This window comes from Hyperolius riggenbachi, chromosome 3 (assembly GCF_040937935.1).
Source record: "Hyperolius riggenbachi isolate aHypRig1 chromosome 3, aHypRig1.pri, whole genome shotgun sequence".
Taxonomy (NCBI): domain Eukaryota; kingdom Metazoa; phylum Chordata; class Amphibia; order Anura; family Hyperoliidae; genus Hyperolius; species Hyperolius riggenbachi.
Window position 1 is genome coordinate 441,928,136 of NC_090648.1, and position 15,003 is coordinate 441,943,138.

The 15,003-nt window shown below is 39.3% G+C and overlaps 1 protein-coding gene across 1 annotated transcript in view; it reads right to left on the minus strand.

Moving 5' to 3' along the window:
- The window catches only part of LOC137562392 (protocadherin gamma-B1-like), a 219,965-nt gene extending 205,299 nt beyond the window's left edge, over positions 1-14,666 (minus strand). The window contains exons 1-3 of the mRNA XM_068273730.1: positions 12,129-14,666; positions 10,469-10,572; positions 3,638-6,080 (exon numbers count right to left, since the gene is read on the minus strand). Of these exons, the coding sequence (XP_068129831.1) occupies positions 3,638-6,080; positions 10,469-10,572; positions 12,129-14,579 (4,998 nt within the window). The 5' untranslated portion in view covers positions 14,580-14,666. The remainder of the gene's footprint in view (positions 1-3,637; positions 6,081-10,468; positions 10,573-12,128) is intronic.
- Positions 14,667-15,003: the final 337 nt, after the last annotated feature.

The following is a 15,003-nucleotide window of genomic DNA, read 5'->3' on the forward strand; positions in this document are numbered from 1 at the left end:
ACATTGCTTCTACGGTAAATGTTACTACTAACTCAGTCAGCCAGTACACATGTTACACAAGCATCAGAGCTGTTGTGTGTATGATACAAGTTACAGTACAGTTACAGTAATGCATCTTACATAGTTTGAGTAACTTAAGTTACATTTTATGTGCACTGTGTACCCACATTAAGTTTAATAGTGATTAATAAAGCTGGGCCACTGCATCTATTTCAGATCACTCATCTAACAAAAACTAAAACTCACAGCAAGAGGAGAGAAGAAGGCACACAGGTGCAGAATTCATTGCCAGGAAACCTTGTATTATTACCACTGTGACTGGATCTCGTAGTGATTATGAGCCCCGTGATTGACTAACAAGTGTGAATAAGGAGTCCACCAGCTTCAGGGATGTGTAATTGTAGATCACGGGGGAGGCCTAATAGGGCAAGAGGTCCATCAAGCCTCTCATTCAATAGTCCAAAGCATGCAGAAATTCCCATACAGGACTCGACCCTGAGCAGATTTACATCCAACTTCTCTTTATTCTATAAATGCGGCAATACAACATACAAACCAGCACAATGTTTCGGGCCTGTTGCCCTTCGTCAAATCAAGTTATGGAATAAAGAGAAGTTGGATACAAATGCTACCTATATTAGTAAACATACCCATGTGTACAGCTCACCAACACTGCTAGCATGCAGTCCGAATATTTGACCCATAAAAATGTCCACTGTGATCTACAAAAATCAAGCACACTGACTAGCCATATTCTCTGTATACCTGTCATCTACCACCTGCACAAAATTTACTGGATGTTGTCTTGGCTGAAGCCAGTACCTATTCAGTAAGGAGCCATTGGTCAAGACTCCCTGACAATGTGGGGTGGTTTATTAGGTGAGGCCTTAAGTGGCTGCAGCTCTCAAGCACTATACAAATGTTAGTATTATAAATTCCAGTGGCAGTGTGCCACCATCAGAAAGCACCACTACTGTTCTAATAGAAATACACGTCCCATGGTTTGGGAAACACTGCAGTCAACCATAGGCTTATCTACCATGATAGAAACGATATAATTAATATTTTTATTATTCTTTGTAGCTGGGTTTTTTATGAGTATAAAAATCAACAGTAGACTTAAAGTGTAACTGTCAGGCTGCAAAGGCTAATTTAAACCTCTCTTCTCCTGTGTTAAACAGTTTAGAAGGAAGCCAAAAAGGCAATACTGAAGTTAAAAATCTCTCTTACTTTTGATGTGTGCTGAACAGCAAGGCTGTTATTCCCAAGCTCTTAAAAGTACGAGAGGCCGCAAAACATACTGCAAAGCATTCTGGGGCTGCTTCTTCCCACCTTGGGTCCTCCCCTCGGCTGCTAGTGAGATGTTACAGGCTCAAGTTACAGCAGCTTGTAAATCAGCCCAGCTCACAGCACTGAAAAATCACGGCATATGTTCCGTTAGAGTATACTGCATGAAGCCGCTATTGTTCCTAGCCACATGGCTAATTAATATTCACTGCACAGTAGTGTTGTCCGGATCATGAACCATTAGGATCTTTTTTGTGAGTCGATTCATCAGGAAGCAGGGAGGACATGACGACACGTTTGGCTTCATAGGAGACAGACAAACATGGAAACTGCCATGAGCTGTCAGGAGCATCATTCTCTGCAAATACTATATAAAAATTCTGTGAAATCCAAACGTGGACAGTGAAATGCATATGTAATGTAAGTACAGCCAATATTTAGCTACTGATATGTGTTTTTTTTCTCTGAGACCTTATACCTAACAGCTCCTCTTTAAACACTTCATTATGCACAATGGACAACATAAATAATCCAACAAACCTGGACTGGGTTTTTTTCCGGTTTTTAAAGTTATGTTATCATTAATCTGTCAGCAACTCTACTATGTTCTGATATGATGGAATGTGGAGGTGGTAAACTTTCTCCAAGAACAAGCATTTGTTAGGAAAAAATCTAGGTTTGCTGGACCATGACAAAGAAGTGGATGGATTCTGAACAATGTCCATTGCAGAAATAAAGCCTTAATTGAGTAAAAATAGAAACCAAGCAACCAGTGGCTAGACCAGGCATGGGCAAACTTGGCCCTCCAGCTAATAAGGAACTACAAGTCCCACAATGCATTGCAGGAGTCTGACATTGTGGGACTTGTAGTTCCGTAACAGCTGGAGGGCCGAGTTTGCCAATGCCTGGGCTAGCCACTAGTTTCCTTTTACAGACATTGTGTGGAACCTATCCACTTCTTTGACATAGTCTTTGGGTCTATGGGCTTGAGTCATCCAGGATCCTGCACTAATGCTCTTGATTTGCTTGACCACTTATGTCACCTTACTAAGTTAACAGTCTGACAAAGTGTACAGCTCAAAATATTTGGCCTCTATAAATACAAAATCTACTTAAACGGGAAACGTAGTCAGACAATATTCAGTAGTAACATTGTCATTTGTCACATGTTGATCTCCCTTCATCCCCTTATTTTAAATATTGTAAGAAACATGTTATTAACCACAAACCAAGAGAGCATGGCAAGGGATGATAACATTGTAAAGGTAACTTTATACAAATGTGTGCTGTTTGAAAATGGATAAACAAATGCAGTCACTGGGATACAGGTCCATTTTCAATCTGCAAAAAAAAATCACTGTGTGTACAGTGGCCGCCCAACATTGCTTAAGGATTGCTTAAGGATCCAACACACTGGATCCTTTAAGGATACCCGAAGTGACGTGTGACATGATGAGATAGACATGGGTATGTACAGTGCCAAGCACACACATAACTAGGCTGCGTTCCTTTTTTCTTTCTCTGCCTGAAAGAGTTAAAAATCACGTATGTAAGTGGCTGACTCAGTCCTGACAGAAAGTGACTACAGTGTGACCCTCACTGATAAGAAATTACAACTATAAAACACTTTTGTAGCAGAAAGTGGCTTCTGAGAGCAGTCAAGAGATACAAATGGTCAATAGTTCACAGATTTTAGCTTTGGCATACTTCAATGCATCAGTATAGCATCCGGCCCCAAACTGTTGCCCTTGGGATTGTTTGCAGAACCCAATGGGCAAAGGTAATCAATATAGCCTTTGTCACTAGTACAGTAGATTTTTTTATGACCATAGCCAACAAGTGAGAGGAGACAAATACAAATTTCACTGGGAAAACGTAAACTGCAGCCATTCTTACACTGTTAATGGTAGGGATCTCCAACTTTGCACAGTTAGTCACTGGGTGACTGGGATTAATATTCAGAAAAGTGGGTGGAGCCTTAAAAAAGCCAATCAAAATTCACCTCTTGATTTTCAAGGGGAATATTTAATTGCTGCCATTCTTGCACGGTTAATGGCACAAGCCTCAAACCTTGTACAGTTGGTCAATGGGTGACTGGGGTTCAAATTCAAAAAAGAGGATGGAGCCACAAACAGCTAATCAGATTTGTTTCATTTCAATGCAAATTGTTGATGCCAAAAGCCGCAAAGCTCTCCAGCTAAATCATTGAGTAATTGTGTATTAGGGTTAGAAAAAGTGGGCAGAGCCAACAACAGCCAAAAACATACATGGGCAACGCCGGGCCATCAGCTAGTGTATATATATATTAGACAGCTGCAATCACACACACATACACGCTTTACATACTCACCTGCAATGCATTATTAGCAGATACGATGCCCTTGACACTTTCATTTCCAACTCCTGAATCATCAGCATCAATAAGATTTTCCACTGGAACTTCTTGTTTGGACTGTACATAAGTAAAATCATTTTCACAGGAATCCAAGGCCACACAAACATTATATGAGTAGGGCAGTGATAAAGTTCCATCACTGTACATAGACATGATCCTGGGATCAACTGTTGGGTACAAATTTGTGGTCAGAGCACCAAACGATGGGGTGGATTTTGGTTCCTTGCATTTTGAAATGAAAACTAACATTATTATAATAATAAAAAAGAAAGAAATGACAGCTAGGGCAATGACTAAGTACAGCTGCAAATTTGTTTGAGAATCTTCATTAGCCTGATTGCTTAATTTTGGGGCCATCTGCTGGATGTTATCTGCAACAAGAAGACTTAATGTGACTGTAGATGAAAGAGAGGGGGCACCATTGTCCTTTACCATCACTACAACTATGTGTTTCAATAAATCCTTTTCTTGAAACACTCGTGATGTCCGGATTTCTCCTGTTTGCTCATTAATAGCAAAGTGAGATGGTTCTGTTGCTTGTATAAAGTGATAAGAAAGCCAAGCATTATGTCCGGAGTCGGCATCCACTGCAACCACCTTTGTTATTAAAAAGCCTTGCTCAGAGTTGAAAGGGACCATCTCAAATGCAGCAGACCCACCACTTTCTGGAGAAGGATATAACACTTTTGGTGCATTATCATTCTGATCCACTATATGGATGATTACTGTTGTATTACTGCTTAGAGATGGGAAGCCACTGTCCTTAGCAGTTACTATTAACACAAATTCCTTATTTTGTTCATAATCAAATGATCTCTGAGCATAAAGAACCCCAGTCTCTATATTGATGGAGAGATATGTGGAAAGTGGGAGACCCTCAGTACTTCCATGAATTGAATAAAAAACTTTAGCATTGTCCCCAGAATCTAAATCTGAAGCATGTACACCATAGACTGAGGTTCCAGGTAAATTGTTCTCTGGTACATAAGTTGCATAAGTAGTTTTCATAAACACTGGTGGATTGTCATTAACATCTGATACGTCAACTGTAATGGTTCTTCTACTAGAAAGTGGAGGAGAACCGCTGTCGATGGCCAATATTGTGATGTGATAAGAAGATACCTTCTCTCGGTCCATAAGGGCTGTAGTAACTATTTTGTAATAACTGCTGGATGACAATAGTAAACTGAATGGCATTTCTTCCACAAGTTTGCAGTCAACTTCTCTATTCACTCCAGAATCCAGATCATGGATTTGGATAAAAGCAACACCTGTTCCAATTGGAGCATCTTCAGGAACAGGGGAAGATATGGAGGTGATGGATATCTCAGGAGCATTGTCATTCTCATCTATTACTTCTATCAATACCTTGCAATGAGAAACAAGTCCACCCCCATCATTTGCTTGTACAGAGAGTTCATAGTCTGTGGTCACTTCATAGTCCAATTTGCTATTTGTTTTGATTTCACCAGTTAACGGATGGATATTGAATGTTCCTGTGTGGTGGATGTTTTCTGATGTTTTGCTGAAGGAATATGTAACCTGCCCATTAACACCTTCATCCTTGTCTGTTGTATTTACAGTAGTTATTGTTGTGTTAACTGGAGTATTTTCACTGACACTGACTTTGTATACTTGTTGTGAAAATACAGGAACATTATCATTGATATCAGTAACAATAACTTTTATCAAAGCAGATCCAGACCTCACTGGTTTCCCCCCATCTAATGCTGTCAGTGTCAGTTGATGAACACTTTGCGTTTCTCGATCTAAAGGTTTCTCCACAACAAGCTCTAAAAATGTACTCCCATCTGCACTGATGTCTTCTGTTAGAGAAAAATACTGATTATCACTGAGCTTGTATGACTGCACTGAATTAAGCCCAATATCTGGGTCTTCTGCACTCCTTAATGCAAGTCTTGCTCCTGATGCTGCTAATTCAATTGTTTTTACAGTGAATGTGTCAGGATAAAACACAGGAGCGTTGTCATTGATGTCCTGAATTTCTATCTTTACCATGAAAACATTAAATGGATTTTCAACCACAGCATCAAAGCTTAGGAAACAAGTAGCTGCTGCCCCACACAGTGTCTCTCTGTCTATCCTGTCCTTCACATACAGATTTCCATTATCCAGATTCACATAAAAATATTTCTCTGACACACGTGACACAATCTTCAGTTTTCTAGATGAGAGCTGTTTAATGTCTAACCCCAGATCTTTTGCAATATTTGCTACAATAGAGTCTTTTCTCATTTCTTCTACAATGGAATAATGAATCTGACCAGAGACTGAATGACACAGCCATGATACTAGAAAGAAGAATATTACTTGCCATCTGATTCCTTTGTATGTCTCTGTATGATGATTCCTTTGAGCAATTCCAGTTCCCTGCATTCTTCAATAAATAGCCTTTATATATATTATATGATGAGTATTTGTAATCCAACAGGAAAGATCAGAAATAGGAAGATATTCCCCTTTTTGCTAAAAGAAATGCAATGATCCTGTATTGTAGCAGAGAGAATCCAGAAAATGGCTGTGTGCTTCTTGCAGATTTGCAGTGTGTGTGAGAGATCATAATGCCAGTGGATCTCTGGTTCTCTATTTCTCTCCATATTGGTCAAACAGCGGCGCTCAGAGGCGTAACTAGGAAACTACAGCTGCTGAAATATTTATCTCAATTTTCTCAGTTCAGAATCATTTAAAATTTCTAAAAATAAATATGCTTTGCATTTTAGATAACATTTATATAATTGCAATTTTACTTTTGCTGTATGTAAAATACAATTGATTTATTCTGTATTAATTTTATATACAATGTCTTTTTAGTCCCTTCTGCTGAAAATCGAAGATTAGTCTACAAAGTTCTCACTCAATTATCTTTAAAAACACCATAGCATCATAAAAAGGAATTATTTTAAAAAACAAAATTCAATGGTGTTTTCATATCACTAGAAAACAGAGCAAAGATTTGTGCCTGAAAATTAACATATTTCAAAAAAAATCTGCAATGGCATTTTATATAAGGGATGTTTGTATGTATGAGATTATTTGGAGAAATATGTGATTAGTTTGATCCGGTTATTGAATTACTGTATTATCATAGCACATCAGAGCTTTGCAAATCAGCTGATCAAACTGATCCTTGCTTCTGATAGACACTAACATCTTAACTTTGTATGAACTACTATCTATCTTTATCTGAATCTGTTCTATACTAATCTGAATTTATCTTTATCTGAATAATTGGATACAGAGATCTATCAATACCTTATTATAATATATGTAGTAAAACCCCCATTATCTGACACCAACGGGGATTGCCTGATGCTGGATAAGTGTAGTTTCCGGTTGCTGGAGAGTCAATGTGAAAAATGGGCTTAGATAAAAAACAGAACTAAACCCCACACTGTATACTTTCCATAAACTTTGTATTAATGTTAAAATATAGGAATTAAAGACAAATTAGGACAAAGGACAGACTGAGCTTCATGTAACAAAGGTTTATTATACGTATAAAGAAGTGTAATAGTTGCTGTGATTGGAACTAAATACAGGCCATTTTGTTATCCTTTATGACAAATAGTCTGGAATTTTTTTATTTTAAAAATGTATTGACAGTATGGTAATAAAGTGTAATTCAGCCAATGCTCATCAAAAAATGTTCACTGTAATTGTTTTTGTTACACAGTGAGAGAAAAAAAGAAAACAGCAGTATCCATGGTTTGAAAATAGAGATGGCCCGAACAGTTTGCCTGATGGATACAGCGCGTTTGACCTGCCTCCTATACCTCGTCATTGGGCTAAACTTTGACCCTCTACATCACAGTCAGAAGACACATGGCAACCAATCAGGCTGCACTCACCCACGGACCCCCGCCTGCCCTAAAAAAAAGCTTCAGCATTGGCCATGTTGTCAGTCTGCTGATCTTGCAATAGTGAGAGGAAGGGAAAGACATTTGGATATAGGGAAAGCGTTAGTTAGGCCGTTATTACCAGTAGCTTGCTCCTCGCTGAATTTTGTTGCTGAAAGCACTCCAAAACAGCTCTTTTGAGAACTAATATTCCTCTGATGTGTTTTTTTTTGTGTGTGACCACAGACAGACATAGATACAGCCCTGTCACAGCTGGGCCTAGTTGCTGACTGTACTGTGCCAGGCCCAGCACACTCTGTATTATCATTTCATATCTTTTCACTGTATTTGTGATTTAACTTACTAAAGCATAGCTGACTTTGTGGGTGACACTGCATAGATAGAACCCACAGACAGTTGCTAGCCAGGCCAGCTGGGATTTGTAGTCCCACACTGTGTGTGCAATGATTGGCCCAATAAAGGAGCATGATCCCGCCTCCCAGACTGCTTCATCCAATTACAAGGCTTCCATATCGGAGCTTGAACTGTTTACACGGCGAGCTACGTGACTTCAGGCGGCCAGCATTGGGGATACATTGTGTAGTGCCGATCAGGCACTTGTCATGTTATCCTTGCACACAGGAGGTTTATCCCCTGTGTGCAGGGATGACATGACAGGTGCCTGATCGGCACTGTAACATTACATTAAGCAGCAGGAAAGGGCGGCCAGCATTGGGGACAAATCACACAGTGCCGATCAGGCGCTTGTCATGTTATCCGTGCACACAGGAGGTTTATCACCTGAGTGCAGGGATGACATGACAGGTGCCTGATCGGCACTGTAACATTACAATAAGCAACAATAAGAAGCGGCCAGCATGGAGACAAATCACACAGTGCCAATCAGGCACTTGTCAAGTCATGCTTGCACACAGTTGATAAATCTGCTGTGTGCAAGGATGACATGACAGGTGCCTGATCGGCACTGTAACAGTACAATAAGCAACAATAAAAGGTGGCCAGAGTGGGGACACACATCATGCAGTGCTGAGTAGGCACTTGTCATGTCATCCTTACACACAGCAGGTTTATCAACTGTGTGCAGGGATCACATGACAGGTGCCTGATTGGCACTGTACTGAGGCAGCACAGTAAGCCAGGAGGACACAATTTAGAGTGTACAGGAACAGGAAGTGTGTTTGATGTTTCAGAATGTTATAACGTTTAAAACAAACGTTCATTTTCTTTGTTCAAGAATATTTGTAGTTTGTCGTTCATGGTCACAGAAATATAAGACATCCCCTAAAAATAAGCCCTAGCACACTTTTTGGAGCAAAAATTAATATAAGACAGTGTCTTATTTTCGGGGAAACACGGGTACTAAAGCACTACTTACACTACCTGATCCATGTATACACAGGCAAGATGTTTTCAAGCACTTTATGCCTCCAATGTAGGAACGCAATGTTATTTCTGCCCTTTAGGGATTATAACCCTGCTCTGCGTCAAATCCGTAATTTTCCCAGGGACTTTGGGCATGTATCCCACTCTGCCATGCCCCCCTCCAGGTGTTAGACCCCTTGAAACATCTTTTACATCACTTTTGTGGCCAGAAACAATGTGTGTAGTTTTTAAAGTTCGCCTGCCCATTGAAGTCTATTGCGGTTCGTAGAGTTTGCCGGTTCGTGGACTTGCGGAAGTTTGTGTCCACGGTCCACGAACCCAAAATCTGAGGTTCGAGCGATCTCTATTTGGAAACAAATCATGCCAACTGTGACTGGATTGGCTACCAGTTCTGCTCTCAAGGTTCCTGCTGACTAAATTAATGCTGACTTATTAATAGCTGACATCAGTTGAAAGTGGCAGTAGCTCTGTTTATAACTGCAGCTGTGTGGAGAAACTGAGAGTCCACTCCTGTAAGTGATTAACAGATCAGGTTCATACAGACCTCACTAAGGTTGGATTCGGGCTGGGTTCACACATAACTCTGTACAGTTCCATTCCAGTCCTGTCAGTTTTGTATCAATTTGGATGAGTTTTCTATAATTATGTATCACAATTTTATACTTGGCATTACATTCAACTCATAAAACTCTCCACTGTAATCTATGAAAGATCATGCAAACCGATTCACCATATTCATATCTGCCACTGATAGCTAATATAATAGAGCAGGCACACGTTTCTACATGACCATCTGCATAAAATTCCAGAACATTGCAGTGTGCCACCAGGCAGAGGGCACACATTCCACTAGAAATACACATCTCATTGTTTTAAAAATACAGCCGCTTATCTATCTTGATAGAAATGATAAAAAAAACAGCTACAAGTAGTAATTAAAATAACAATTAAAATCAGCAGTACACGTAAAACACTTCATGATACAAAACTGTATTGTGCAAACCTAGGTCTCTTTAGTTTAACATGAATAATACAATTAATAATAAAAATTGCTGTTTGCATGGGTAGACGTAGCAAATGCTATTTGGTTAATATGCTAGCATTGAAGAACAATACTGAAAACTGGAGAACACTGGACAACATAAATGATCTGTCAAACCTAGACTTTAATTTATAAAGGGCTCAGACACACTAGACAAGCTTTTCTGAGCGCTTATTGGCCTCCAGAGCTTTCTGAGAACTTTTTAAAAAACGCGCCCATTGACTTACATTAAAATCGTGGTAAAATCACGATCACGGAAAAATCATGCAATTTTACCTCAATTTTACCGTGATGTTACCGCGATTTTAATGCAAGTCATTGGGAGCATTTTTTGAAAAGCTCTCAGAAAGCTCTCTACTTACTTCTACAAAGTAAAATGATCCTGTTTTTATGAAATACTGAACTGTTTAATATGAAAAAGAACAGTTCAAAAATACTCAAATTCAAAGTACAGTATTTCACAAAAGTGAGCACACCTCTTACATTTTTGTAAATGAAATGGGAGGTGGGGGAGTGTGAGGTCTCTTACATCCACCAGCTTTGACATGGAGGAACTCCATGCCCAAGAGAGTTAGGGCCTGTACACACTGAAAAACGCAGGCAAAAACGCAAGCGCATGCGTTTTTAAAGTGCCTGTAGTTTTAAAAACGCATGCGCTTTTGCCTGCGTTTTTTGTGCGTTTGCGTTTTTCTTGTAATTGCTGATTGGCTAAAGAATCCTTTGTTTTTTTTCTAGTTTACATTTCAACAGGAATCAGGAGATTGCAGAGTCTTCTGGGATACTGACTTCTGAAAAACGCAGGCAAAAACGCAAGCGCGTTTTTAATGCGTTTTTCATGCGCTGCGCTTAAAAAAGCGCAGCAGGCACTGCGTTTGCGTTTTTTTAAAACGCATCGCACCAGTGTGTACAAGTCATCACGATTTTCATTATTTTTCAAAAGACCTTGCGTTTTTAAAAACGCATGCGTTTTTAAAAACGCAACGCAAGCGCAGCAGTGTGTACAGGCCCTTAAGGCAGTGCTGGAAAATAATGTCTTCAGTGTTGTCCCATGAAAAGATATAGTAAAATATTTACAAAAATGTGAGAAGTGTGAGTGTGTGAGTGTACTGTACTTTGACTCTGGGTATTTTCTGGGTTGTTCTTTTTATTTCTAATCATTCTTAAGGCCCTGTTCATATTATGTGCGTGTGGAAAACGTGCAGAACGCATGTAGTAAACACACTGGAAAAACGCATGCGTTTGTACGCGTTTGTACGCGTTTTTGTAATGCGTTTGTATGCGTTTTTTCCTTATGCGTTTTTGATCATACCTGGAAGAGTCAGCTACACTTCCGACGAGAAACGCACCTCCGAATACGCATACAAAAACGCATGCCATGCGTTTTTAGTGCGCGCCCATTGACTTTCATTATAATGCGTTTCTGTGCGCGACGCACAGAAATGCATCCAACTATGCGTTTCTGCCACGCATACGTTTGCCACGCGTATATGTGAACGAGGGCCATACCTTTGCATTGATTTTTCTGGCCCTCGCAAAACGCACACAAAACGCGTACCTTAAAAACGGACACAAACGCGTGCAGTGTGAACAGGGCCTAACACTTTAATAGTTCAGCAGGTGCACTAGCTTTTGTGAGATTACTGTACATGTGAAATAAAATGACCAGGGATTGGCAAATCGTATATTCTAAATTATCTGTATCGCTATAACTTTGTAAACATACTAGATCTCATTCTCATTCTCAGCCATGCAGCAGGATTCTTAGTGACCTGCAATTCATGAGTTACTGCCAAGCACATTGTTCTTCCCACTCCCCCTGCCCACCATGGTCCACTGTTTGTTGTCTCTTCACACTCCCTCCATAACCATCCTGTATGCTAGCAATGAGTTTGTATGATACTTGGCTATGAACTGTCATCTGAGGGATCGAGTCCTCATCCTTGCTGTAAAATTGCATGTCTGTATTTAGCTTATGTAACTTATGAAATGGGTGGAAACTGTTCCTGGATTTTCATGAGACTAAAAGCAATGCTCATTTGGTGATTCCACAAGGAGCAGCATAGCCTTTGCCCTACACAAATTTAGAAGCTATGTATATAAGACTGCAATCACAGACACATGGATGTAAACTTTATATACTCACCTGCAATGCATTATTAGCAGATACAATGTCCTTTACGCTTTCATTTCCAACTCCTGAATCATCAGCATCAATTAGATTTTCCACTGGAACTTCTTGTTTGGACTGAACATAAGTAAAATCGTTTTCACAAGAATCCAAGGCCACACAAACATTATAGGAATAGGGAAGTGATAAAGTCCCATCACTGTACATAGACATGATCCTGGGGTCAACTGTTGGGTACAGATTTGTGGTCAGAGCACCAAATGATGGGATGGATTTTGGTTGCTTGCATTTTGAAATAAAAACTAACATTATTATAATAATAAAAAAGAAAGAAATGACGGCTAGGGCAATGACTAAGTACAGCTGCAAATTTGTTTGGGAATCTTCATTGGCCTGATTGCTTAATTTTGGAGCCACCTGCTGGATGTTATCTGCAACATGAAGACTTAATGTGACTGTAGTTGAAAGAGAGGGAGCGCCATTGTCCTTTACCATCACTACAACTTTGTGATTCAGTAAATCCTTTTCTTGAAACATGCGTGTTGTCCGGATTTCTCCTGTTTGTTCATTAATAGTAAAGTGAGATGGTTCTGTTGCTTGTGTGAAGTGATAGGAAAGCCAAGCATTATGTCCAGAGTCAGCATCAACTGCAACCACCTTTGTTATTAAAAAACCTTGCTCAGAGCTGAAAGGGACCATCTCAAATGCAGCAGACCCACCACTTTCTGGAGAAGGATATAAAACTTTTGGTGCATTATCATTCTGATCCACTATATGGATGATTACTGTTGTATTACTACTTAGAGATGGGGAGCCACTGTCCTTAGCAGTTACTATTAGCACAAATTCCTTATTTTGTTCATAATCAAATGATCTCTGTGCATAAAGAACACCAGTATCTATATTGATGGACAGGTACGTTGAAAGTGGGAGACCCTCGGTACTTCCATGAATTGAATAAAAAACTTTAGCATTGTCCCCAGAATCTAAGTCTGAAGCATGTACACCAAATATTGACACTCCAGGTAAATTGTTCTCTGGTACATAAGCTGCATAAGTAGTTTTCATAAATACTGGTGGATTGTCATTAACATCTGTAATGTCAATGGTAATGGTTCTTCTACTAGAAAGAGGAGGAGATCCTCTGTCAGTGGCCAATATTGTGATGTGATAAGAAGATACCTTCTCTCGGTCTATAAGGGCTGTAGTAATGATTTTGTAATAACTACTTGATAACAACAGTAAACTGAATGTCATTTCTTCCACAAGTTTGCAATCGACTTCTCCATTCACTCCAGAATCCAGATCATGGATTTGGATAAAAGCAACCCCTGTTCCAACTGGAGCATCCTCAGGAACAGGGGAAGATACGGAGGTGATGGATATCTCAGGAGCATTATCATTCTCATCTATTACTTCTATCAATACCTTGCAATGAGAAACAAGTCCACCTCCATCTTTTGCTTGTACAGAGAGTTCATAGCTTGTGGTCACTTCATAGTCCAGTTTACTGTTTGTTTTAATGTCACCAGTTACTGGATGGATATTGAATGTTCCTGTGTCATGGATGTTTCCTGATGTTTTGCTGAAGGAATATGTTACCTGCCTATTAATACCTTCATCGTTGTCTGTTGTATTTACAGTCGCTATTGTTGTATTCACTGGAGTGTTTTCACTCACACTGATTTTGTAGACTTGTCGTGAAAATACAGGGAAATTGTCATTGGCATCAGTAACAACAACTTTTATAAAAGCAGATCCAGATCTCACTGGTTTCCCCCCATCTAATGCTGTCAGTGTCAGTTGATGAACACTTTGGGTTTCTCTATCCAAAGGCTTATCCAGAACAAGCTCTAGTAATTTACTTCCATCTGGATTCAGATTTTCATTTAATGAAAAGTGCTGATTATCACTGAGCTTGTATGACTGCACTGCATTAAGTACAACATCTGGATCTTCTGCATTCTGTAAAGCAAATCTTCCTAATTGTGTTCCTGGTGCTGTTGATTCAATAATCTCCACAGTGAATGTGTCAGGATGAAACACAGGAGCATTGTCGTTGATGTCCTGAATTTCTACCTTTACCATAAAAATATCAAAAGGATTTTCAACCACAGCATCAAAGCTGAGGAAGCAGGTAGCTGCTGCCCCACACAGTGTCTCTCTGTCTATCCTGTCCTTCACATACAGATTTCCATTATCCAGATTCACATAAAAATATTTCTCTGACACACGTGATATAATCTTCAGTTTTCTAGATGAGAGCTGTTTAATATCTAATCCCAGATCTTTTGCTATATTTGCTACAATAGAATCTTTTCTCATTTCTTCTACAATGGAATAATGAATCTGACCAGAGACTGAATGACACAGCCATGAAATTAGGAAGAAAAATATTACTTGCCATCTGATTCCTTTGTATGTCTCTGTATGATGATTCCTTTGAGCAATTCCAGTTCCCTGCATTCTTCAATAAATAGCCTTTATGTATATGATGAGTATTTGTAATCCAACAGGAAAGATCAGAAATAGGAAGATATTCCCTTTTTGCGAAAAGAAATGCAAATATCCAGTATTATGTGTAGAGAGAATCCAGAAAATGGCTGTGTGCTTCTTGCAGATCTGCAGTGTGTGTGAGAGATCATAATGCCAGTGGATCTCTGGTTCTCTATTTCTCTCCATATTGGTCAAACAGCGGCGCTCAGAGGCGTAACTAGGAAACTACAGCTGCTGAAATATAATTTCTCTGAATTCTCTGAGTTCAGAATCATTTTTCCATTTCTGCTTATTACATACGCTTTACATTTTAAATAACATTTATATAGTTGTTATTTTATATTGTTGTATGTAAAATATGATTTCTTTGTTTTATATTAGCATAATTGCATAT